Here is a 23,707-nt window from a genome sequence, read left to right on the forward strand (position 1 = left end):
CCATAAAAAGGTCATTTTGCTTCAAGTAGTGAAGAATAACTCCTACTCAAGCCATGATAACTCAGGCAGTGAATAAAAATATTAAGGAAGTGAAGTTGGTGGAATTAGTGACTGGAAAATAGATATCATTCACTGGACTAGGTTATTTTTAAGTATAGAGTAAAAAATGAGGTCTGCAGATGCTGGAGATCACAGCTGCAAATGTGTTGCTGGTCAAAGCACAGCAGGCCAGGCAGCATCTCAGGAATAGATAATTTGATGTTTCGAGCATAAGCCCTTCATCAGGAATAAGAGAGAGTAGCCAAGCAGGCTAAGATAAAAGGTAGGGAGGAGGGACTAGGGGGAGGGGCGATGGAGGTGGGATAGGTGGAAGGAGGTCAAGGTGAGGGTGATAGGCCGGAGTGGGGTGGGGGCGGAGAGGTCAGGAAGAGGATTGCAGGTTAGGAGGGCGGTGCTGAGTTGAGGGAACCGACTGAGACAAGGTGGGGGGAGGGGAAATGAGGAAACTGGAGAAATCTGAATTCATACCTTGTGGTTGGAGGGTTCCCAGGCGGAAGATGAGGCGCTCCTCCTCCAGCCGTCGTGTTGTTATGTTCTGCCGGTGGAGGAGTCCAAGGACCTGCATGTCCTCGGTGGAGTGGGAGGGAGAGTTAAAGTGTTGAGCCACGGGGTGATTGGGTTGGTTGGTCCGGGCGGCCCGGAGGTGTTCTCTGAAGCGTTCCGCAAGTAAGCGGCCTGTCTCACCAATATAGAGGAGGCCACATCGGGTGCAGCGGATGCAATAGATGATGTGTGTGGAGGTACAGGTGAACTTGTGGCGGATATGGAAGGATCCCTTGGGGCCTTGGAGGGAAGTGAGTGTGGAGGTGTGGGCGCAAGTTAAGTATAGTTTGCAGTACTACTTAAAAACTTCTATTTTTAAAGATTATTTGAATGCCAATGTGAATTAAGAGCTCACATAAATGATCAGAAAATAATTCTGAATCTTTTTAGTTAATATTCATCTCTTTTATTCTTAAGGCCTAATGGGTTAATGTATCAGATGTTTCGCAGCCAATTTCTAGCATTTTCCATTTATCAAAGTAAGTATTTTGTTTTCTGCTACTTAATTTTGTGAGCTAACTTCTGTTGAAGGAACAATTGCTTATTGATCTTGTAGCAAAATGCAAATTTTGGTGATCAATTTGGAGCATGACTGTTATGAATTGCATTTCTGCTCAGGCTGACTATAATTGTGGCCTCACTTCTCAATGTGGCATCTAAAACCTTTTTTTCTAAATAACGTTAGTAGAACTTTGCTTCATAGAGTAATTGTATAAAATTGGTGTAAGACAGATTGACATAGATCTATAGTTAACATTACTTTGGTTTCTTTGTGTCATTTGTTTGCTTTCAAAAGCAGTGCTTTTTAAATAAGTAAATATGGAGAAAGAAATTGCATGGAGTTTTGAGTTTCCTTTACGCATCTAGATCAGGTGTATACTCTGGACTGTGGATTGTACATAAAGTGTGACAATAAGAGACTGCTTGTACTGAAGATGAGTGACTTCACATCAAAATCCAACATTCACCCTTTCAACTGTGCTGGCAACTTGTACCTATTTGATTTCCCATTTCACCAGCCCAGGGAAAGATGCCTTGCTGTTAATTTTGATTTTACTGTTTAATATTTTCAATGGGATCTAAGACAAATGATACTTTGATGCAGTTGATGGGAAATAAGCATCTCTACAATTTCCTTGTCCTTGGGTTCAAGAATGTTTGTTTGTATCCAACAACTAATGAGATTTTACCGATAAGGAAGTAATCATTCTGTTCTTGACTAACAGACTCTAGAAAATATCAAATTTTATCAATGTTCTCTAAACAACATAGTCAGCATACTTAGAGCCCTCTAATAGAGTCGTAGAGTCATAAAGATGGACAGCATGGAAACAGATATCTATTGATGCTTGTATTTTTTTTTGCCCTCTTTCTGAATTATACATAATTTCTTAGTTTATGAATCTATTTTCTTGCAGGTTGTGTACAGTTCCTGCAGTATTATTACCAAAGTGGCTGTCTTTATAGGTTGAGGGCCTTGGGGGAAAGAGATCACATGGACCTTACAGTAGGTATGTGCTCCAGCAATAACCTGTCTTCCTACAATGTTGATTATTTGCAACACAGAGCCAGAAGGTAAGGGGTTGTGGTGTTGGTGCCCATCATCCTTCATGGACTAGTGGCTCGATGTTGACTGATATCCTGTGTGGATGTGGCGAATAGATTTCAGGTGTCTTAGATTTTACTTCAATTCCTGTGGCAAGAGTCACATCAACATTTTTAAAATTATTATTACTTATTCTAAGGATGTGAGCAACAATGGCAGGCTGGTACTTAACTTCCTCTCCTCAGTTGTCCTTGGGGTAGTAGCAGTGTTTTGCCAACTTCAACTATTTTAGTTGATGACAAATGTTCCCACTATCTGTTCGAATTGGTATTTCAGTTTTATTAGTCCCAACTACTCTCGGAGCCATTCCCTGTAACCTCTTAGATACAAAGGTTTCCAGCTTTGTAGATTTGACATTCCTGCTTAATTTAAGTTCATTTATAGCAAAGTCTTCCCTTATGCTTGATGTAGCATTGGTAGGTTTCCTCAGTTCCTAATTTGAATCAACTACAGCAGTTTTGCAATAAAAATTATCGGAATCTGTTTAAGTAAATCAATCATACCATCTTCACTGAGCATTATTCTACAGTAATAGAAACTAGGAGAAGGAGTCGGCCAATTGCCAGTTGAAGTCTGCTCCACCATCAATATGATCATAACTGATCACTTTGTCTCCATACCCCTTGAAGCTTTTAATGTCTAAAAATTATCAGTCACTTTTTATTGAATATACTTGGTGACCTGGCCTCCAAAGCCTTCAATGGTAGAGAATTCCACAGGTTGACTATCGTCTTAGTAAAGAAATGTTTCATTATCTCAGTCCAAAATGGCTGACCCCATTTCCTGAGACTGTGACCCTGGTTCTAGACTCTCCAAATGTGGGAAATATCCTCCCTGCATCTAGAGCAAACAAAAACAAATTACTGGAGAAACTCAGCAGGTCCAGCAGTATTTGTAGAGACAAAATAGAGCAAACGTTTTAAGTCTTTTAATCTTTCTTCAGAATAGTTCTGAAACTGCTGTATTTTTAGGTTAGATTAGATTCCCTACAGTGTGGAAACAGGCCCTTTGGCCCAACAGTCCACACCGACCCTCCAAAGAGTAACCCACCCAGACCCATTTTCCTCTGACTAATGCACCTAACTCTGTGGGCAATTTATCATGGCCAATTTACCTGGACTGTGGGAGGAAACCAGAGTACCTGGAGGAAACCTACGCAGACACTGGGAGAATGTGCAAACTCCACACAGACAGTCGCCCGAGGTAGGAATTGACCCTGGTGCTGTCAGGCAGCAGTACTAACCACTGAGCCACCGTACCGCCCTGTTCTGTTTTTGTTTGTTTCAAGTCTCCAGCGCTTATATTTCTTTGTTTTATCTCACTGCATCTGTCTGTTTAGCCCTATTAAAATTTTCTTTCAATCAGAGCCCCACTCGTTCTTCTAATGTCTTATAAATATAGGCTCAGTCGAATTAATCACTCCTCTTCCAATAGTTCTGTGATCCCTGGTATCAGAATGAACCTTTTGCTGCACTCCAAGTGTTGTTTCACCAAGGCACTATATCACTGCAGTAAGTCATCCCTACTTCTGAACTCTCATCCTCTTTACAGTGAAGGCCAAAGTACCATTTGCTTTCCCAATTGTTTACACCTACCTTTTTTACTTCCATTGACTAATGTACAGTGATATCCAGACCCATATGTACATTCAACATTAAATTAAGACATTGCAGTTCTGCTTTTCATGCCAAAGTGTATAACTTCACATTTCTCTACATTATACTGAATCTGCAATGTGTTTGCCCAAACACTCAACTTGTCCAGATGAAGCCCTCTTCCATCATCTTCAACAGTTGTGTTGTCAGCAAACCTCAAAATGTTACATTTGGTTCTCTCCTCTAAAGTCATTTATTTAAATAACTGGGGCACAACCATTGATCCCTGTCATTCACCACTAGTCACCACCTGCCACCTGGCATTTATTCCCACGCTGGTCAATAGACTATAAACAGTTCTCGATCTGTGCATTACCCAGAATCCTCCATGCTTTAGTTTTGCCCATTGATCTCTTGTGGCTTTAAATCTGGGCACCTAGTTGATAATGCAGTTGGATACATAGTGAATCTCAACCATATCACAATTGTTCCTGTCACTAGTACTTAGCATATGATGTACAAAATGTTATTCCTAGTGTCTTAAGGTCAAATAAAAATTCCACAGCATTCACCTGCATGTAGTGAGAAAGTATAATTTCAACCCTTAGGACTTTCTGTTGGAATCAGTAGGAGAAAAAGTGAGGAATTTTTTTAGTCAACTGTCACATCTCAATTCAAGCAAGAGATGTATCATCTTAAGTAGGTGCACTTCTGGAGTTTGGAAATGTCCAACTTTACTGCTTGGCATCTTGTCCAAAATCCAAGAAAATAAGTTTAGTCTTCTACACTTACATTCTCCAGTTGTTGATGATTTCTCTTCTTTGTGTATAAATGAAGAAAGAACCCAAAGAGCAGAATATATAGTTGCCGTATAGAACAGGAGAAATCATTATTTTTCTCTAACTGTAAGAAACAGATGTTTTGTATTCTTACATTTTTATTTTAACTCCCAAAATTTGATACAAGTTAAGAATTTTCACATTGACACCATTCCCATATGCTGATTATCCATACTGTATTTCTAATTGCAGAAGGATTTCAGTCATGGATGTGGAGAGGTTTAACTTTTCTTCTTCCGTTTCTTTTCTTTGGTCATGTAAGTATAACTGTCTTTGTCATTGGAAAATGTTTTCAAATGTATTTCATGGAATCTGTTTTTGGAGGGAATGAATAATATTCAAAGATATAAAGCTTTGGAACAGTTTGAACCAGCCAAATAAAATAGTTTGAGGATAAAAAGATAGGAACGTTAGAATTGAATGGCAGTTAACATGAAAGAATACAAAATTTTTCTTTCAGGCTGTATGATTAGCAGATAATAAGAGATGGAGTGGGACCTACTTGGAACAAAAAATGATGGATGGAAAACTTAAATGAGTATTTTATATCGACGTTAACTCAAGAAGGGAGGCTGACCGAATATCAGTCAATGCAGGGATTGCAAAGGCAATGGATTAGATTTAAATTGACAAGCAAGATGTACTGGAAAGGTTAGCTATGCTTCTATAAGTTGGTTAGTTTGAATAACTTGTGTCTTAGGTTGCTCAGGCAGAAATGGGTACTGCAGAGGCTGGAAGTCAGAGTCTAGATTAGAGTGGTGCTGGAAAAGCACGGCAGGACAGGCACCATCCGAGAAGCAGGAAAATCGGCATTTCGGGCAAAAGCCCTTCATCAGGAATGAGGCATTGCCCGAAATGTGGATTTTCCTGCTCCTCAGTTCCTGCCTGACCTGCTGTGCTTTTCCAGCAACACTCTTAGTTTGCTCAGGCAAGTATGGTAGAGAAACTGAGAGGTTTTGCTGTAATCTCCCAGCATCAGAGGATGCATCAGAGAATTGTAAAGTGGCAAATGTGGCACTCTTGTTCAAGAAAGGGTGTAAGTACACGCCGAGTAACCAACAACAAACTGGTCAATGTATTACTGGTGGATCATGTTTTGGAATCCCTTATGGCTGGGTGGGGGAAATGAATTGGTACTTTGAGAGATTTGCCTTCATTAAAGAAATAAAGTAAATCAATATCATTCTTGACTAAATAATTGAATTTTTGATGGTGCAACAGAGCAGGTTGATGAAGTGAATCTTGTCTTAATGGACTTTCGGAAAGTCCTTGACAGATACCGCATTAAAAAAAAACTAAAACATTGAACCCATGGTATAGCAGGGTCAGTATCAGCTCACATAAAAATTTGACTTTAAAGGAGATAAAGCAAGTTGTGATGAATTGTTGTTTTCCAGACTGGAGGATTGTGGACAGTAGTATTCTCAAGCTTCAATGATTATAGCTTTTTTAATATGTATGACTTCGTGCAGTGGGTAACATCCTTGTCTCTGGCCCAGAAGCCCTGGATTCCAGTGTCATTGCAGAACCCATTGGCCAAGGGAAATGGCCAAACAGGCTGAGTATCATCTCCAGTGCTTCCAAGATATGTTAGTGGTGGTAAGAATGGAAGAGATTCCTGGTCAGTTATGTGATGCAAAGAAATAGGAACCCCTCTTGACTTAAGCTCCAAAGTAAAATGTCTATGTAAAAGTATACATTGTCACTTGTCTCCTGGAAAGTTTGGTTTGCTCATTAAGAGGACAGCTAGAGAACTAGATTGTTGCCAACTGCATAGGGTTGGCCACCGTTTACAACTGAACATCTGAATGCACACTGGGAGAGGACAGGATTGAACTTCAGTGATGTCTCTATATCAAATTATGAACTGAATTTCAACTGGAAAGAGTTAGTTGCAAGATGATTGCAAGGGACATATTTGAACTATGCTGAAATGTGGCCTCAACATCTTCAGAAAAGGACGAGAAACTTGTGACAGTAAAAACAAATGGATTTAACTGTATTTGTACTTAGTTAATTTAATTTTGTTACTTTGTTTCTCCTATTTCTGTAGTTTTGGCAATTATATAATTCGGTAACACTTTTTGGACTCGCGCAACATGAGCGGTGCAAGGAATGGCAAGTGAGTACAGTACAGATCAAAATTTCTGCTTTGGTAAAATTTTTTCCAAGTATATCTATCATGAGGTTCACCTTCTCTGCATGACCTGTGACTGGAAGTGTTCCAATTAATAGAACCTATTCTATTTCAGATATTTTGGGTGATACCTTTTTTAGTTGGTTTACCACAAAAGGTCATTAACATTCATTGCATGCAAATACATACATTGTACCTGATAATGTAGCATGCCTTAGATAACCAGTAACGTCTCTTTATGCTGCAGATCAGTTAATTGTAAATATGAGCATAGTCTCCTGGTCTTTCCATTTGAAAATCAATAGTAATCTTTCTGGCAAACTGTATATCTTGGGAAACAGCCAAGAAATAATTTTTAAGTATAATTAAGCTGGCGTAAGAGTTATGACTATATCACTAGGTTACAATAAAATACTTGATTTCTTACTTGACCTTTAAAGATTTAAGGCTGTTGCTAATTTTAGTCAATTTTATGCAACTTGTATTAGCTTTTCCTCATAGTTATGATACTTTATATTCAGTGTTTGATGTATGATGGTTTCTTTCATTTTGCAAGTTGTTTTATTATTGCATTTCCAAAGTGTGAATGCACTGGCCAAAGGCTAACATGCCTGTTTGAAGTGGGAGCCTTGGCTGGGAATGGTAGAAACTTCTGTGGTGGGGGTGGTCCCACAGATGGTTAAACTTTCAGTGATGGTTAGGAAATGGAACAATGTGGCTAAAAAATGGTTTGTTTTGCTTTTGTAATTTAAAAGCCATGCTGGGTGTCAGTGTGTTTTTGTCATTTTTTAAAAATGTTTTACCTGTTTTCCACTCTCCTTAGGTTTTTGTCCTGGCTCTCACATTCCTGGTGCTCTTCCTTGGGAACTTTCTTACTACCCTTAAAGTTGTCCATCAAAAATTTCAGAAAAATAAAGATAAACTGAAGAAGCTATGAATATATGAAAGTTGCTAAAATAACATTGAGGAACATGGCAACAATATTCCTATTTTGTGTGTGCTCTTATGTGATGGTCTGAACACTTGCACATTGAGGTTGGATTTGCAACTGTTGCACAAATGTTTAAGAAATCTGATGCTAGCTGCATTCTGAACTCAAATTCTTTGAGGAAATGACAATGCTAATTTACTTTGAATATCGATGTATAGATTTAAAATTATTGTCCTTTTAAATAGTTTGTTGAAGATTAATTTCAGTGTTATTATTTCAAACTACCTTGAGAAATGTTACCATTCTTGATGTGATTTATTTTATCATGGACCTTTTCTGAAAATTATGTTGATGAGGTGGGCAGGTGACAGAAGAGGATATGGACCTGTAGAGTAAATGTTTCTCCATGATCAGTTATTTGATTAAAACGTTATCATGTTTTGATAAGAGATATCTAGTTTGTGAAATTCTGCAATGTAAAGATGGGGAAATAAATTTTGATAAAAAGTTCATCTGAACTCGCCAACTAAAAAGATTGTCCTCCAGTTAAAAGTTTAATACTGCGCCATTTAAAATACAAAGCATAATATTCCTATAAATTCTGAATGTGTTGTCTGTTCAGCTCTTGTAGATGTTATATTAATATCAAGTGAATGTGTATTACAATATTGAATTATTTAATTTAATTGATATTGTGTGCATAATATAAATTTTTAAAATAGTCATTCATTCACCCTTCCTCTTTGTTTATTGAATTATTTGCTTGAATTTTGATTTAAAGACAATTTTCCCAATTCCATGCACCATCTTTGATGACCCTCTCAGATAAAACAACTTACCTATGAATACCACTGCCACTCTTTTTAATTTAGCTAGTTGCATTTGCAAAGCATGACTCAGAATAACTCTGATCTTTCAGTCTCACTGTATACAGGGGAAGTGCCTGGGATCCATTTAATGCTTATGCTTGATGGAACATCTCCAGGAGAGAATCCATGAGGTTGGATTGTGCGCGAACCTATGTTGCACTACTTTAGTGAAAAGGTTGACTTGTTGGATGAATTAAGATTTTCTTCTAATTGACAACATTTTGTAAATAATGCTGGGCACATTAAGACACCAGTGTGTTCTCAGACTGAGATATCTCTTTATTTAATCACAAACAACTACCAATGTTAATAAATTGCCCAATGTTGTTTTTTTTTTAACTTCGTTATTCCATTTGCTCTTCTCTTCTACTGGTCTAAGTATTTGTGTGTAAAATTCTGTGATATACTCTGTATTTATATGTAATGTTAAGATCATTAAAACCCATTAGTATACCTCGCTTAATGTTCTTGTAAAACAACAAATGTAATTCCCTTTTTACAAAAAGGTAAAGTTTTACATTTCAATCAAGAATTTGATTAACTTTGGAGCTTTGAGAAGGTTTGTAACAGGTTGATGAAAATTTAATAGACTGTCACGGTGGTTCATCTAAACCTAAAGAAAACAAATGTCAGACAACTTGAATGTATTTCTTTTGAGTTGAGTTCCATTTGGTGAAAAGGAATTTTATGCTTTTTCCAGTAGCATTAAAAATTATCTACTATTCACAACAATAGAACCAAATCTAATGAGTACAGAATATCAGGTTCGATATAAATTTGTTTATTATTTGTTTAAAATTAATGTGACATTGATTTATATTTCAGGGCATTTCCAAACTCTCAGCTTAGAAATGATCTTAAACACAGTAAAATCATGTAGAAACCAAAAATGAGGGCATATCTGTTTGGTGGTCTACTGTGTGACAGCAAGAGTCCATAAGTCTTTAAAATGAAGGCACATTTACCTTAATACATTGATAAACAGCAAGCATTGCAGCTATGCCATTATGGCCAAATGTGAACTATACTGAGACGACAGATATTGCCAACAAATGTGATTTAGCATTTATTAAAATCTCATTATTTCTGATCGCACATTTAATTGATATCAAAATCTGGAATTTTTAATGTCAGTCTAATAATTTATAAGGTGCTTGAAATATATTTGCAATAACTCATAGCTTACGTGAAAATCTACTTGTTCTGGAGCAAAGTATCTGGGCAGAAACTAAATACTGTTTACAAAAGTCAATATAATTTATAAATGAAAATCCTTGCGTAATAAATATTATGAGCAGCATATAATTGAAGTTTTCATTTTTGACTGGTTGGATGTCTATACAGCTTAAAAATATATACATGATTGAGTTCCAGAAGGCTTCAATAGGATTGTGTTGTATCGTGTCATATTGGGAAGTCACTAAGATGTCTACGGTCTGAAACCTAAACTGTCACCAAGAAATGATTATGTAAAGGTTTTTTCAAAACAATGCAGTGTTTTCAATTTGCTCATGCTAAAAAATTAAAATTATTTTTTACTACCTGTCACAGGACAACTAACTTTTGAATCAATGGAGCAGATTATTTTTGAATAAAATGAGAACAGTTGAATGTGTTAAATGTCAACAATTAAGTTGCTTAAAAGACCTGAAATCACATATTATCAGGTAGGTCTCATTTAAAGTATTTTAATACCAAAGTGCAACAGAGCAGTAATAAGCTACAGTTTTTTAACAAATTATTTCATTTGGATCCCAATAGAATTTATGTGGAATGTGGAACATTCCTTGTTCCAGTCCAACTCAGACCCCTACTCTTAGCTCTTTTTCCAATCCATTGATGATGTCTTCGGAGCTGCTTCCCGTTCTTGTCCAGAATTGGAAAAAAACATCAATTTTGTTTCCAATTTCCATTCTTCTCTCACCTTCACCTAGTCCATCTGACTGTTTTCTTCCTTGCATTCAGTGCCTGTTTCTGAGGAAGCAGACCGATTTCCAGTTATGTCAATGACATCGACTCGCGCCCTATTCTGCTGCTGTCACTTTCCACTGGGCTGCTTCCAACATGACCTCCCGTTTCTGCAACTAAAAGTGCCCCCCCCCATTAAAAAAAACAAAACTCTGTGGTTGACAGGGTCTTAATCTCCCATACATTTGCCCTCATCACTTCCCGTGCTTTCCAGGACAATGCTGGGGTTCCTTTGTCCTTGCTTTCCACCCTACTAGTGTTCTCATTCAAAGGTTCATCCTCACTACCTCCAGCAGGATGCCTCCACTAAACACCTCTTCCCTGTCCCTTTTACTGTTGGCATTCTGCAGGATTTGTTCCCTCCATGATCATGGTTAAGTTCCTTCCCATGCAACCGCAGGAGGTATAACACTTGCACATTCACCACCTCTGTCTCCATTGCCCAAGGTCCAAAAACACATCTTTCAGATGAAGCAGCATTTCACTTGTACTTTTTTCAATCTAGTCTACTGCATTCACAATGCAGTCATCTTTACATTGGTGAGACCAAACGTGGACTCGGTAACACTTTGCAGAACACAACCTCTCTGTCTCAGGACCTCCCAGTTTTTTCTGTCATTTCAATAAGCAATCTTGCTGTCATGCTAACATTTTGTGTCTTGGCCTGCTGCGATGTTCCAAGGAACAAAACCCCAATTTCTGTTTAGGTCAGTCCCAGCTTTGATGTCTCAATATTGAATTCAAAACTGACTACCTTTATGTCTGTTATCCACTTTTCTTTGACTCTCTCACTCCCCCCGCCACCCAACATAGCAGTCTTGTTTATCCTTAGTAAAGAGGGTGCATTCCCTCCCTTTCACACCATACTTTTGCACACATTTTGCATCTTTTTTTTTCTCTTTGTCATCATTAACAACCCCTTTGTCATTTGTACTAGGCTTCTGCCTCTGTCAAAAGCTTTTTAGAAACATTTATAACACATTTCATGGCTGACAAAGTCATGGTGCACGACAAATATTAATTCTGTTTCTCTGTCCAGAGATGCTTCCAGAGCTGCTGAGTTTCTCCAGCATTCTCTGTCTGTCTGTTTCAGAATTCCAGCATCCACAGCATTTTGGCTTTGTTACAAAGCCGAGGTTAGTTGCACATGGTGTGATTTAAGAAGACACCAATAAGCAATTTGAAGTGTATAATTCCATATTCTATCATACAGAGTGAACATAAATGATCAGTGAAATAAATTTGCAGTGAGCTAACAACTCATTGAAGTCCTGTGATGGATGTTTTATTTTTTAAAAAAAAACAACCTGCAATAATGGGGATAATCAGAAATCGGTTATACCTAAAGAACGCAGTCGTGGTAATGTCTGGCCTCATTTAAAATGTCCCAAATGAAAATGTCTTTCTTGAAATGCTAATTTATGAATATATGCTTCCTGGATCATCTTTATTTAAAAATTTGCAGCTGCAGTTCCTTATAAGGTTCATATACTATGAAGTAAAATTAAGAAGCAAGAACTGTATGGACTTAATTGTTGCAGGAAAAATTTGGCCTTTTATGATGCTTTTACTGTTTAGTCACTGTGTAAAAGGCTGAAAAAAATAAAATGATTCAAGAAAACATTACCTGGACTATAAATTTTGACATCAGATCTCCAACTTTCGTTTACATTTTGGTCTTGTGACATTTGAATTACTACACTGTCACCTTTAACAGCATTCACATTTATAACTTAACAGTAATTGCATTTTTCACTTGGATTTAGTTTTGACTTAAAATATAACTAATCTTGAATATGCACATTAGATTGGTAATATGTTAACGAAGAGATGCCAATTAATTTATGTATTATCCTTCATTAAAATAACTTTTTTTTCATGTGAAGGAACCCAACCAAATTGTTCACATCTCATTTCATATGTTGCCAGAAGTAGTACATTCCATCATTCATGGTTTTTTTTGTGAAAAACTTTATTATGCCTTCAGAAGAGCCATGCATAATTGTTTATGATCTAATTCATTTAATGTAATAAAATGTCTTGAGGAATCTATAGAGGCAGAAATTCAGAAATAATTGGGAACATGATGAAAAGCTAGGTTTTAGGGAGGAAAGTAAAATGGCGAGACTGTTTTGAGATGTTATTCCACAACCGAATACATAGCCACTGACGCTGGAGCAACTAACAATTTTCTCTGTCTGATCTCTCCCTTTTATACCTTTTTTCTCTCTTTCTCTCTCTTTCTCTCTCTCTCTCTCTCTCTCTCTCTCTCTCACCCCTTCTCTCACTGTCTCTCTCTCACTGTCTCTGTACCCACTTCACTTAATCCCTCCCTTATTCTCATTGCAGGTCAGGAAGCAGCCCATAATATGGCTGAAAGAGCCAGGATCAGTGGTGGGTGGCTGGATATTCATTTCCACACACCCCTATGAGCAGAGGACCTTAGCATTGGCTGGTGAGGACCAAGACCGCTCGTGATAACCATGAAACATCCATGTCCCGACAACGGAGTTAAGAAGCATTGTTCGTTACTTTGCCATTCTCCCATTACTACCATTGGTGAATGTGTTGTTATCATGCCATGATTATCCCTTGGTCACATTTTCTCTTTTTTTTTGTCTCCGTCAGATACAAGCAGCATGTCTAAATGGTCAAAAGTGCAACCCCACAAGTAATTACTTCCTTCCTCCACTTCCTGAGAATGATGGATGCCTCAGAAGAAGCACTGGCAAGGCTTAACCTGACCCTCAACTCAAATACTGACACCAGTAGATTAGAGCCAGGAGCGTTGCTGGTGAGCACTTCACTGCTGGAGACCAGGTACCTGCTTGGTCCCAGGCAGGAGAGGACCCAGTGATGTCAGCAATTCAGGCCTTCGTGCAGTTGCAGAAGTGCACTCAGGAACAACAGGCAGGTTTATTGGGAATTGTGGACAGCCTGATACAAAGGCTGCAAGCCTGCAGCCATATATTTAAGACTCTGCTGCCTCAGTGTTGTGACTGTCCTCTTGGGACACTCCAAGTGATTGGGCTTTCCATCTCCAACCTGCCTGCCATCACCTCCCAGCATGTGTTCTAGCCATATTGAATGCTTTCTGCCTGGCAAGGCACAGCCTTTAATTTGGGCCCTCTGGACAAAAATGTCCATCAAAATCCCCATGGTCAATGGGGTCCACTGTAGGCAGGCCTCCCTCGTCTTAGCTGCAAAACTCTGGATTGCACTGTGATGTAGTGGAAGGGTGGGAAAGCAGATAAGTCTTTTGAGGGCACACAAGTGACAAGGGTGACATGTAAATGTTAACAAGTTTTCACATTTGTAAATGCACCTGACAGTGAAAAATTAGCATGTATGTGTAGTTACAGCTGTAGTGTAGAAGGTACAGAAGCCACCCATCATCATTGTTACATCATGATCTGTGCTCCAAGGTGTGAAGTAGCAGCTCCTGCGTCATGTACTGGTAGTTGGTAAATCCAAGATGCTTTGCTACTTTTCAGGCTCAATATTTCCAAGTAGTCTAATATTGCAGTCATTAATGGAACTCGTTTGTTATTTTGCATGATATGATATGATGCTTTGGACAAGGATTTGGATAGGCATTAGCCTATTGCTCTCATCATCTAAGTCATTATAAATTGTAAGCTATTATTAAAAAGCTTGGATATGTTCTAGGTAATTAGGCAGAGCCAACAAGGTATGGTCAAGGGGAAATTATGTTTCGTTAATTTATTGAAGTTCTTGGAAGAAGTCACTTGTGCTGCAGGTAAAACAATGTATTTTACTTCGATTTCTAGAAGGCATTTGATAAGGTGCAACATCAAAAGTATTGTGGAAAATAAAAGCTTATAGTAAGAAGTTTGGCTGTTTAACAGAGGGCACAGATAGTAGAAATAAATGTTTATTTCCGATCCCACAGATTTACCAATCAATCCAGGTAGTAGTGGCAGTGTGTTCACCAAATCTCATTAAAACTTCATCTCCGTTTACAAGAGATTTCAATTTTTCACTCATGATGACCTAGTCTTGAAACTCCTTCAAAGCTGCTCAGTCACTAACAGACTCAATGGCGGCTCACTCTGGGCTTGAACAATCTCTTTTATTGGAACTGCATTCCTCTGGATTCTTAAGGTCACAACCCAACACCAACTCACGGCACAGTTCCAGCTCGTTTACAGACAACTGGCTTCACTAATTTGGCAATGACCTTGAGTTTCCAGTCTCCCACGTTGCTCCAAGCAAATACTGCTTCTAGATTTGCTTGAATCCCAGTTCTCAAGAAACAAATAAATGGTTTAAAGGACTTTGTTGTGCCAAAAACAGTACTTTGGACAGTTTCTTTCACTCCAACAAAGAACCAATGACTTTGTATCACCTTCATTACCTGAAAATTGCTAAAAGCACCTCAATGACTCAGACCTACTTCTCCCTACTTTAAACCCCTGACCGACAAACCTGACTTTTGTGACATTCTACCTTGATACCTCTGACCAATTTGTCTCCGTTCCATGGGCTCGTTTTCAGGGTCCCATGGTCTCCTTTTATGCCACTCTACTAGTTGTGCATACTATTCCCCTTCAAATAGTGCACAATTCAGCTGGATTTGTTTTAAATGAACAGAGTATGTGTAGCCTGTGACACTGCTATGTTTTGTGTGCGCTCTGGAACTCTGAGGTCTGTAGGGAAATGAAGTTCAAACCAGAGCCCAAAACAAGTTCACATTTCTTCACAGACACAGCCCATTTGCCTTCTCTTCTGACCAGCCTTCTGAGGAAGGCCATCCTCAAGTCTTCTACCTTGTACTAAAACAGATGAAGAAGGCAGAATCAGTTTATTTATACAAACAGCTAAAGAACAAAGTAAAACTGAGTTTACAAGATTAGCATTTCAAACTTCAAAATAACACTTTGGAGATTTGATAACTCATATTGACCTGGTGATCTTGTATCTGGCTGGAAATGGACACATTCTACTTGTTTGACAAGTTGGTTGTCACTCGACATCACTACACCATCATCAGAGTAATATCACCCACTTTTATTGTGCTCGACTGATGTGTGATACATTTGTCATTGCTATGATCTATGCTGGTTGCATATTTAATGAAGTATATTTGTATCTAACCCTCACTCCAAGCCTAAAGCAGAGTTCTGTATTTGTTGACCAGTCCTTTATTTCTTTCATAGTCCTTTTGGCTTTGAGGAAGAATGGTTCTACAATTGGTTCCTGAGCAAGCTCACTCATGCTTGCCTTCTGAGCATTAGTGCTGGTGATGTTAATTCCTTTCTCCATTGGTTTTGCACAAAATGCTGCAATTTTTTGTGAAAATGTTTTCTTATTTTATTGCTTAGTGAGTGTTGATTTGATAGCATGATGTGGAGGTGCCAGTGTTGGACTGGAGTGGACAAAGTTAAAAACAATCACGCAACACCAGGCTATAGTCCAACAGGTTTATTTGGCGGTACTAATTTCCAAATAAAATTATTGTTAATCTGTGATTTTTAGGTTTGGTAGTAGTTACTGTGTGTTTTGTGCAGATACTTGAGCATGACTAGTGGGATGTCAATGTGATATGGAAACACTCCCCAGTTGGTATGCATATCTTGAAATGATAGATATTTGCACACCTGAAGCACCTTTAAATCACTTACTATCATGGAGGAACCAAAGTCAATTAGAGGAAGTGCACACTTGAGGACTTCTATCATTAGCCAATAAATAAGGCAGCAAAGTTATACTTTTAATAATCGTGTCTCTGTTCAATAACTCCAATCCCTATTACTCAATTGTAATAAAAATAATGAATTTCCAGGCTTCACCAATAAATTTGGTATGTGCAGCAAATGTAAAATTGAAGTTACAGGTGTTAAGTGATCAAGGAGGATTCTTGGAGACGTTTGTGTAGTTACCACAACATTAGCAGCCTTACCTTGATTCAAGGCGATTCTTTTTACTTACCCTCCATTTCCATTAACCTTTTACATACCCATAGTGTTTTAGAGTAGTGGTAAACTCCCTGTACTATATGCCAGTGAGGCTAGAAATAGGAAGATAATAAAGTTACATTTGTGACTAAAATGCTGGTGCAGGAAGGAGGGCTTCAGATATGTGGATCATTGGGATGTCTTCCAGGGCAGGTGGCACCCATACAGAAAGGACATGTTGCACAGAAACTGGAGGGGCACAAATATCGTGGCATGGAGGTTTGCTGGTATCACTCAGGAGGGCTTAACGGGTGGGAACCAGCACAGAAATGACTAAGGTGTTCAAGACTAATGCCAGTAAGGCTATGAGGTAGAACTGACAGGGAGAGGTTAGTGAACACAACAGGACCTGCAGTCTGAGGTATACTTGTCTTAAAATAAGTGTTATGACATTAAGGCTGATGAACTTAGAGCTTGGATTAATATACACAACTATGACATCTTAGCTGAGAGAGGGACGAGACTGGCAGCTTAATGTTCTGGGGTTTAGATATTTCAGGAGAGATAGAAAGGGATGTAGAAGAGTTGCAGGATTGCACTACTGATTAGGGAGAATATCACCACTTCCTGAGGGAGGACACCTTGCAGGGCTCATCCATCGAGGCCATATGGGTATATCTCAGGAACAGGAAATGCCCAATCACTTTGGGGTGGTACTACAGGCCTCCCAGTTGCGAGTGGGAAATACAGGAATCAGTTGTGTTGACAGATTATGTTGTGTTGACAGGGGGGTTTAAACTAATTTGGCAGGGGAATGAGATCCGGACTTGTAATCCAGCAAGTAGGTTAGCTGTTTTTCAGGATGTCCAAGAGTGTAGGGAGGCTGTGGAGAAGGTAGCACTGACAGGGAATACTTGCGGACACAGAGATGGGTTCAAGTGTGTACACTTCAACGCAAGGAGTATCAGAAATAAGGTGAGTGAACTTAAGGCTCACTCACTTGGGACTTGGGACTACGATGTGGCCATCACGGAAACGTGGATAGATGAGGGACAGGAATGGTTGTTGGAGGTTCCTGGTTACAGATATTTCCGTAAGATTAGGGAGGGTGATTTAAAAAAAAGGAGGGGGTGTGGCGTTGCTAATTAGAAATGGTATAACGGCTGCAGAAAGAAAGGCAGTTCGAGGGGGATCTGCCTTTGGAGGTAGTATGGGCTGAAGTCAGAAATAGGAAAGGAGCAGTCACCTTGTTGGGTGTTTACTATAGGCCCCCCAATAGCAGCAGAGATGTGGAGAAACAGATTGGAAACAGATTTTGGAAAAGTGCAGAAGCCACAGGGTAGTAATCATGGGCGAGTTTAACTTCCCAAATATTGATTGGAAGCTCTTTAGATCATGTAGATTGGTCGGGGCGGTGTTTGTGCAGTGTGTCCAGGAAACTTTTCTAACTCAGAATGTAGATTGTCCGACCAGAGGGGAGGCCATGTTGGATTTGGTAATCGGTAACGAACCGGGACAAGTGATGGGCTTGTTAGTGGGTGAGTATTTTGGTGATGGTGACCACAATTCTGTGACTTTCACCTTGGTTATAGAGAGAGATAGATGCGTGCAACAGGGTAGGTTTTACAATTGGGTCAAGGGTAAATATGATGCTGCAAGACAGGATCTGAGGAGCATAAGTTGGGAGCATAGGCTGTCAGGGAAGGATGTCATTGAAATGTGGAACTTTTTCAAGGAACAGATACAACGTGTCCTTGATATGTATGTACCTGTCAGGCAGGAAAGAGATGGTCGTGTGAGGGAACCTTGGTTGACGAGGGAGGTTGAATGTCTAGTAAAGAGGAAGAAGGAGGCTTACATAAGGTTGAGGAAACCATAAGGTTGAGGAAACAAGGTTCAGACAGAGCGTTGGAGGGATACAGGATAGCCAAGAGGGAGCTGAAGAAAGGAATTAGGAGAGCTAAGAGATGGCATGAAAAATCTTTGGCGGGTAGGATCAAGGATAACCTCAAGGCCTTTTATGCATATGTGAGAAACATGAGCATGACGAGAACGAGGTTTGGTCTGATCAAGGACAGTAGTGGGAGACTGTGTATTGAGTCCAAAGAGATAGGAGAGGTCTTGAATGAGTACTTTTCTTCAGTATTTACAAATGAGAGGGACCGTATTGTTGAAGAGGAGGGTATGAAACGGACTGGTAAGCTAGAGGAGATACTTGTTAGGAAGGAAGATGTGTTGGGCATTTTGAACAACTTGAGGATGGACAAGTCCCCCGGGCCTGACGGAATATATCCTAGGATTATGTGGGAAGCAAGAGAGGAAATTGCAGAGCCATTGGCAATGATCTTTTCGTCTTCACTGTCAACGGGGATGGTACCAGGGAACTGGAGAGTGGAGAATGTAGTGCCCCTGTTCAAAAAAGGGAATAGGGATAACCCCGGGAATTACAGGCCAGTTAGTCTACTTCGGTGGTAGGCAAAGTAATGGAAAGGGTACTGAGGAAGAAGATTTATGAGTATCTGGAAAGACACTGCTTGATTAGGGACAGCCAGCACGGATTTGTGAGGGGTAGGTCTTGCCTTACAAGTCTTATTGAATTCTTTGAGGAAGTGACCAAGCATGTGGATGAGGGTAGAGCAATGGATGTAGTGTACATGGATTTTAGTAAGGCATTTGATAAGGTTCCCCATGGTAGGCTTATGCGGAAAGTCAGGAGGCATGAGATAGTGGGAAATTTGGCCAGTTGGATAGAGAACTGGCTAACCGGTCAAAGTCAGAGAGTGGTGGTAGATGGTAAATACTCAGCCTGGAGCCTAGTTACAAGTGAAGTTCCACAGGGATCAGTTCTGGGTCCTCTGCTGTTTGTAATTTGTATTAATGACTTGGAAGAAGGAGTCAAAGGGTCAGTAAATTTGCAGACGATATGAAGATTGGTGGAGTTGTGGATAGTGAGGAGGCTGTTGTCAGCTGCAAAGGGACTTAGATATGATGCAGAGCTGGGCTGAGGAGTGGCAGATTCAATCCTGTCAAGTGTGAGGATGTCCATTTTGGAAGGACAAATAAGAATGCGGAATACAGAGTTAATGATAGGGTTCTTAGTAAGGTGGAGGAGCAGAGGGATCTTGGGGTCTATGTTCATAGCTCTTTGAAAGTTGCCACTCAGTGGATAGAGCTTGTAAGAAGGCCTATGCTGTATTAGCGTTCATTAACAGAGGGATTGAATTCAAGAGTCGTGAGGTGATGTTGCAGCTGTACAGGACCTTGGTAAGGCCACATTTGGAGTACTGTGTGCAGTTCTGGTTGCCTCACTTTAGGAAAGATGTGGAAGCTTTGGAGGGTGCAGAGGAGATTTACCAGGATGTTGCCCGGAATGGAGAATAGGTCATACGAGGAAAGTTTGAGAGTGCTAGGCCTTTTCTCATTGGAACGGCGAAGGATGAGGGTTGACTTTATAGAGGTTTATAAGATGATCAGGGGATTAGATAGAGTAGACAGTCAGAGACTTTTTCCCCGGGTACAACAGAGTGTTACAAGGGGACATAAATTTAAGATGAAGGGTGGAAGGTATAGGGGGGATGTCAGGTGTAGGTTCTTTACCCAGAGAGTGGTGGGGGCATGAAATGTGATGCCTGTGGGAGTGGCAGAGTCAGAATCATTGGTGACCTTTAAGCGGTACATGGAGAGGTGCTTAAGCTAGGACAAATGTTCGGCACAATATCGTGGGCCAAAGGGCCTGTTCTGTGCTGTATCGTTCTATGTTCTATGTTCTATTATGTAAAAATATAAAAACAACAGGATTGTTGTGTTGAGTGATTTTAACTTCCCATATATTGACTGGGACTCATTTAGAGCCAAGGGCTTGGATGAGGTGGGAGTTTGTTAGATGCATATAGAATCTGTTGGTTTCTTTTGATGCAACATACTAATTTTCCAACTAGGGATGAGGCCTCACTATCGGGGAATGAGCCCAGCTCACCGGACCTTCAATGGGGGAGCATTTTTGAAACAGTAACCATTATTCTCTTATTTTTGACTTACTTATGGATTAAGGTGAGAGTAGTCCTCAAATTATAATACTAAATTCAAGTAAGGCTAACTACGACAGTATTAGGCAGGAACTGGGGAATGTAGATTGGAGGCAGATGTCTGAGGGTAAATCCAAATCTATCATGTGGGAACCTTTAAAGGCCAGTTTGATTAGAATTCAGGACTGGCATTTTCCAATGAAAGTGACAGATAAGGATAGCAAGATTTGGGAATTTTGGGTGACAAAAGAAATTGTGAGCTTTGTCAAAAAGGAAAAGGAAGTATACATAAGGTTTAAGAAACTGTAGGCAGACCGATCCCTTGAAGAATACAGAAAGATCTTAAACAAGGAGTTAAGCAGGCTAAAAAGGGCCACGAAATCTTTATGGCAAATAGGATAAAGGAAAATCCCAAAGTATTTTTATACATATAAGGAGCAAGAGGGTAACTAGGGAAAGGGCAGGTCCACTCAATTCCAAAGGAGGGAATTTACTTGTTGAGCCAGAAGAATTGGATGATGTCCTCAACAGATAATTGTCATTGGTATTCGCAAAGGAGATGGACATGGTGGATGGTGACTCCAGAGAGGAGTATGTTGATATTGTGGGGCACATCTATTTTAAAAAGGAGGTGGTGTTGGGTGTTTTGAAAGGCATTAAGGTAGACAAGTCCTTGGGTCCTGATGGGATCTATCTCAGAAAACTGAGGGAGGCAGGTGAGGAAATCGCTGGGGCTTTATACAAATCTTTGTATTCTCTTTCATCATAGGAAAGATCCCAGAGGACTGGAGAGTAGCTCATGTTCTTTCATTTAAGAAAGGAAATAGGGATAATCTAGAAAATTTCATCGGTGGTAAGGAAATTATTGGAGAAGATTCTTAGAGGCAGGATTCACTCACATTTGGTAAAATATGAACATATTGGTGACAGGCAGCATGGCTTTGTATGGGGAGTTCACGTCTCAAATTTTGGTTGAGTCTTTTGAGGAAGTGACAAAGATGATTGAGGGCAGATTGGTGGATGGTTTCTACACCTTAGCAAAACCTTTGACAAGATCCCTCATGGCAGGCTGATACAGAAGGTAAAGTTCTATGGGATTTATGATGAGCTGGTAAGATAGATACAGAACTGGCTTGGTCATAAAAGACAAAGTAGCAATGGAAGGATGTTTTGTTTGGGGATCTGTGATCAGTGATTTTCCGCAGGGTTCTGCGCTGGGACCACTGTTTAATATATATATATAAGTGATTTGAAGAAGAATTTAGGTGATCTGGTTGGTAGGTTTGCAGATGACACAAAAGTTGGGGGGTGCGGTATCAGCAGAGGGTCCAGCAGGAAATGTATAGGCTGGAAAGTTGACAGAGAAACAGCAGATGGAATTTGCGAGGCGATGCATTTTGGAAGGTCTAATGCAAGAGAGAAGTATATAGTAAACGGCAGAATCCTTAGAGACATTAATATATAGAGGGATTTGAAAGTGGCAATGCAAATGGATAAGGTGGTCAAGAAGTCATATGGCACGCTTATCTTCATTTGTCGGGAACTAGAGTATTAAAATCGACGAGATTTGGAATATTGCATACCGTTCTGGTCACCATACTACCAAAAAGATGTGGAGACTTCAGAGAGGGCACAGAAAGCTTTACCAGGATGATGTCTGGTTTGGGAGGTATGAACTGTAAGGAGGGATTGGACAAACTTGTTTTGTTTTCACTTGAACGTCGGAGACTGAAGGGTGACTTGATAGAGGTTTACAAAATTATGAGAAACATGCAGAGAGTGGATAGTTGGAGTCTTTTTCCCAGCATAGAATTATCAGTTACTGGGAGATCAAGCTTTAGGGTAAAAGTGGGTAAGTTTAAAGGAGATCTGAAAGGCAATTTTTTTAATGCAGGGGACTGTAAGTTCTGGGAATGTGCTGTCCGAGGAAGTGGTAAAATCAAAAACAGTAGCAACATTTAAGAGGCATCTTGAATACATGAGTAGACAAGGCATGGAGAGATATTGCCCAGGTAGAGGCAAAAGATTTTTAGTTTAGAAAGTCATCATGTGTTGGTGCAGGCTTGTTGGGCAAAACGGCCTGTTCCTTTACTGTACTGTTCCTTTTTTTTTAACATGCTGCAAACCGATAATATATATATTTTCTTAGATGGATAGAGAACTGCTTCGCCATCTTAGAATCCCAACAGTATAGAAGCAGGCCCTTCAGCCCAAAAGGTCCACACCAATCCTCTGAATAGTATCCCACCCAAACCCATTCCCCATTATCCTACATTTACTCCTGATTAAGTGCATTAATCTACATATCCCTGACATTTTGGGCAATTTAGCATGGCCAATTCACCTGACCTGCATGTTTTTGGATTGTGGGAGGAAACCGGAGCACCCGGAGGAAACCCACACAGATGTGGCAAGATTTTACAAACTCCACACACAATTGCCTGAGGTTGGAATCGAACCTGGGTCCCTGGCGCTGTGTAGCATCAGTGCTAACTACTGTGCTGCCATGCTGCACTCCCCTAAACAAAGCCTATCAATGACATTCACATGCAGAGGACATGGTTTCTGTTCCTTGAAAAATATGTGACACATAAATAGGTTGGAATTTTTCAGAACCTTTCTGGCAAAGTACTGCAGTTGAACAATGTCCTGTGTAAGTGACTTCTAGGTTGAATAGTAGGGTCAGGTGTAGAAGACTAATAACCTGAGTGACTGTCATTGAAGTTTTGTTACAATTGTTGTGTGGCAATCTTTCCAATTTGACTGAATATTATCTGTGACCTAGGACTTTTGCAAGTTTATAAAGTGACTTTTTCATTATCTGCAAAATGAATAAGGTTAGAGCCTATTTTCCCTGGAGCATCAGAGGCTAAGAGGTGACCTTTTATTGAGGTTTATAAAATCATGAGGGTAGGGTAAATAGACATGGTATTTTCCCTGGGGTGGGTGAATCCAGAACCAGAGGGCATAAGTTTAGGGTGAGCGGGGAAAGATTTAAAAGGGAAGTAAGGGGCAACATTTTATAAGGCATCTGGATGGGTATATGAATAGGAAGGATTTAGAGGGATATGGGCCAGGTGCTGGCAAATGCAACTAGATTAATTTAGGATATCTGGTCAGCATGGATGAGTTGAACCAAAAGGTCTATTTCTGTATATCTCTATGACTCTGCCTAGATGCAAAGATGATTTGAGAGCAGTTCTAGATGTAGAGATT

The 23,707-nt window shown here is 39.7% G+C and overlaps 1 protein-coding gene across 2 annotated transcripts in view; it reads left to right on the forward strand.

Moving 5' to 3' along the window:
• The window catches only part of tmem120b (transmembrane protein 120B), a 61,965-nt gene extending 52,857 nt beyond the window's left edge, over positions 1-9,108 (forward strand). For both annotated transcript variants that reach the window (XM_060843996.1, XM_060843998.1), the window contains 5 exons: positions 1,021-1,082; positions 2,022-2,114; positions 4,836-4,900; positions 6,697-6,765; positions 7,604-9,108. In XM_060843996.1, coding sequence (XP_060699979.1) covers positions 1,021-1,082; positions 2,022-2,114; positions 4,836-4,900; positions 6,697-6,765; positions 7,604-7,717 — 403 coding nt within the window. In that variant the 3' untranslated portion in view covers positions 7,718-9,108. The remainder of the gene's footprint in view (positions 1-1,020; positions 1,083-2,021; positions 2,115-4,835; positions 4,901-6,696; positions 6,766-7,603) is intronic.
• The last annotated feature ends 14,599 nt before the right edge of the window (positions 9,109-23,707 follow it).

The sequence above is a fragment of the Hemiscyllium ocellatum genome, chromosome 24 (genome assembly GCF_020745735.1).
Source record: "Hemiscyllium ocellatum isolate sHemOce1 chromosome 24, sHemOce1.pat.X.cur, whole genome shotgun sequence".
NCBI lineage: Eukaryota > Metazoa > Chordata > Chondrichthyes > Orectolobiformes > Hemiscylliidae > Hemiscyllium > Hemiscyllium ocellatum.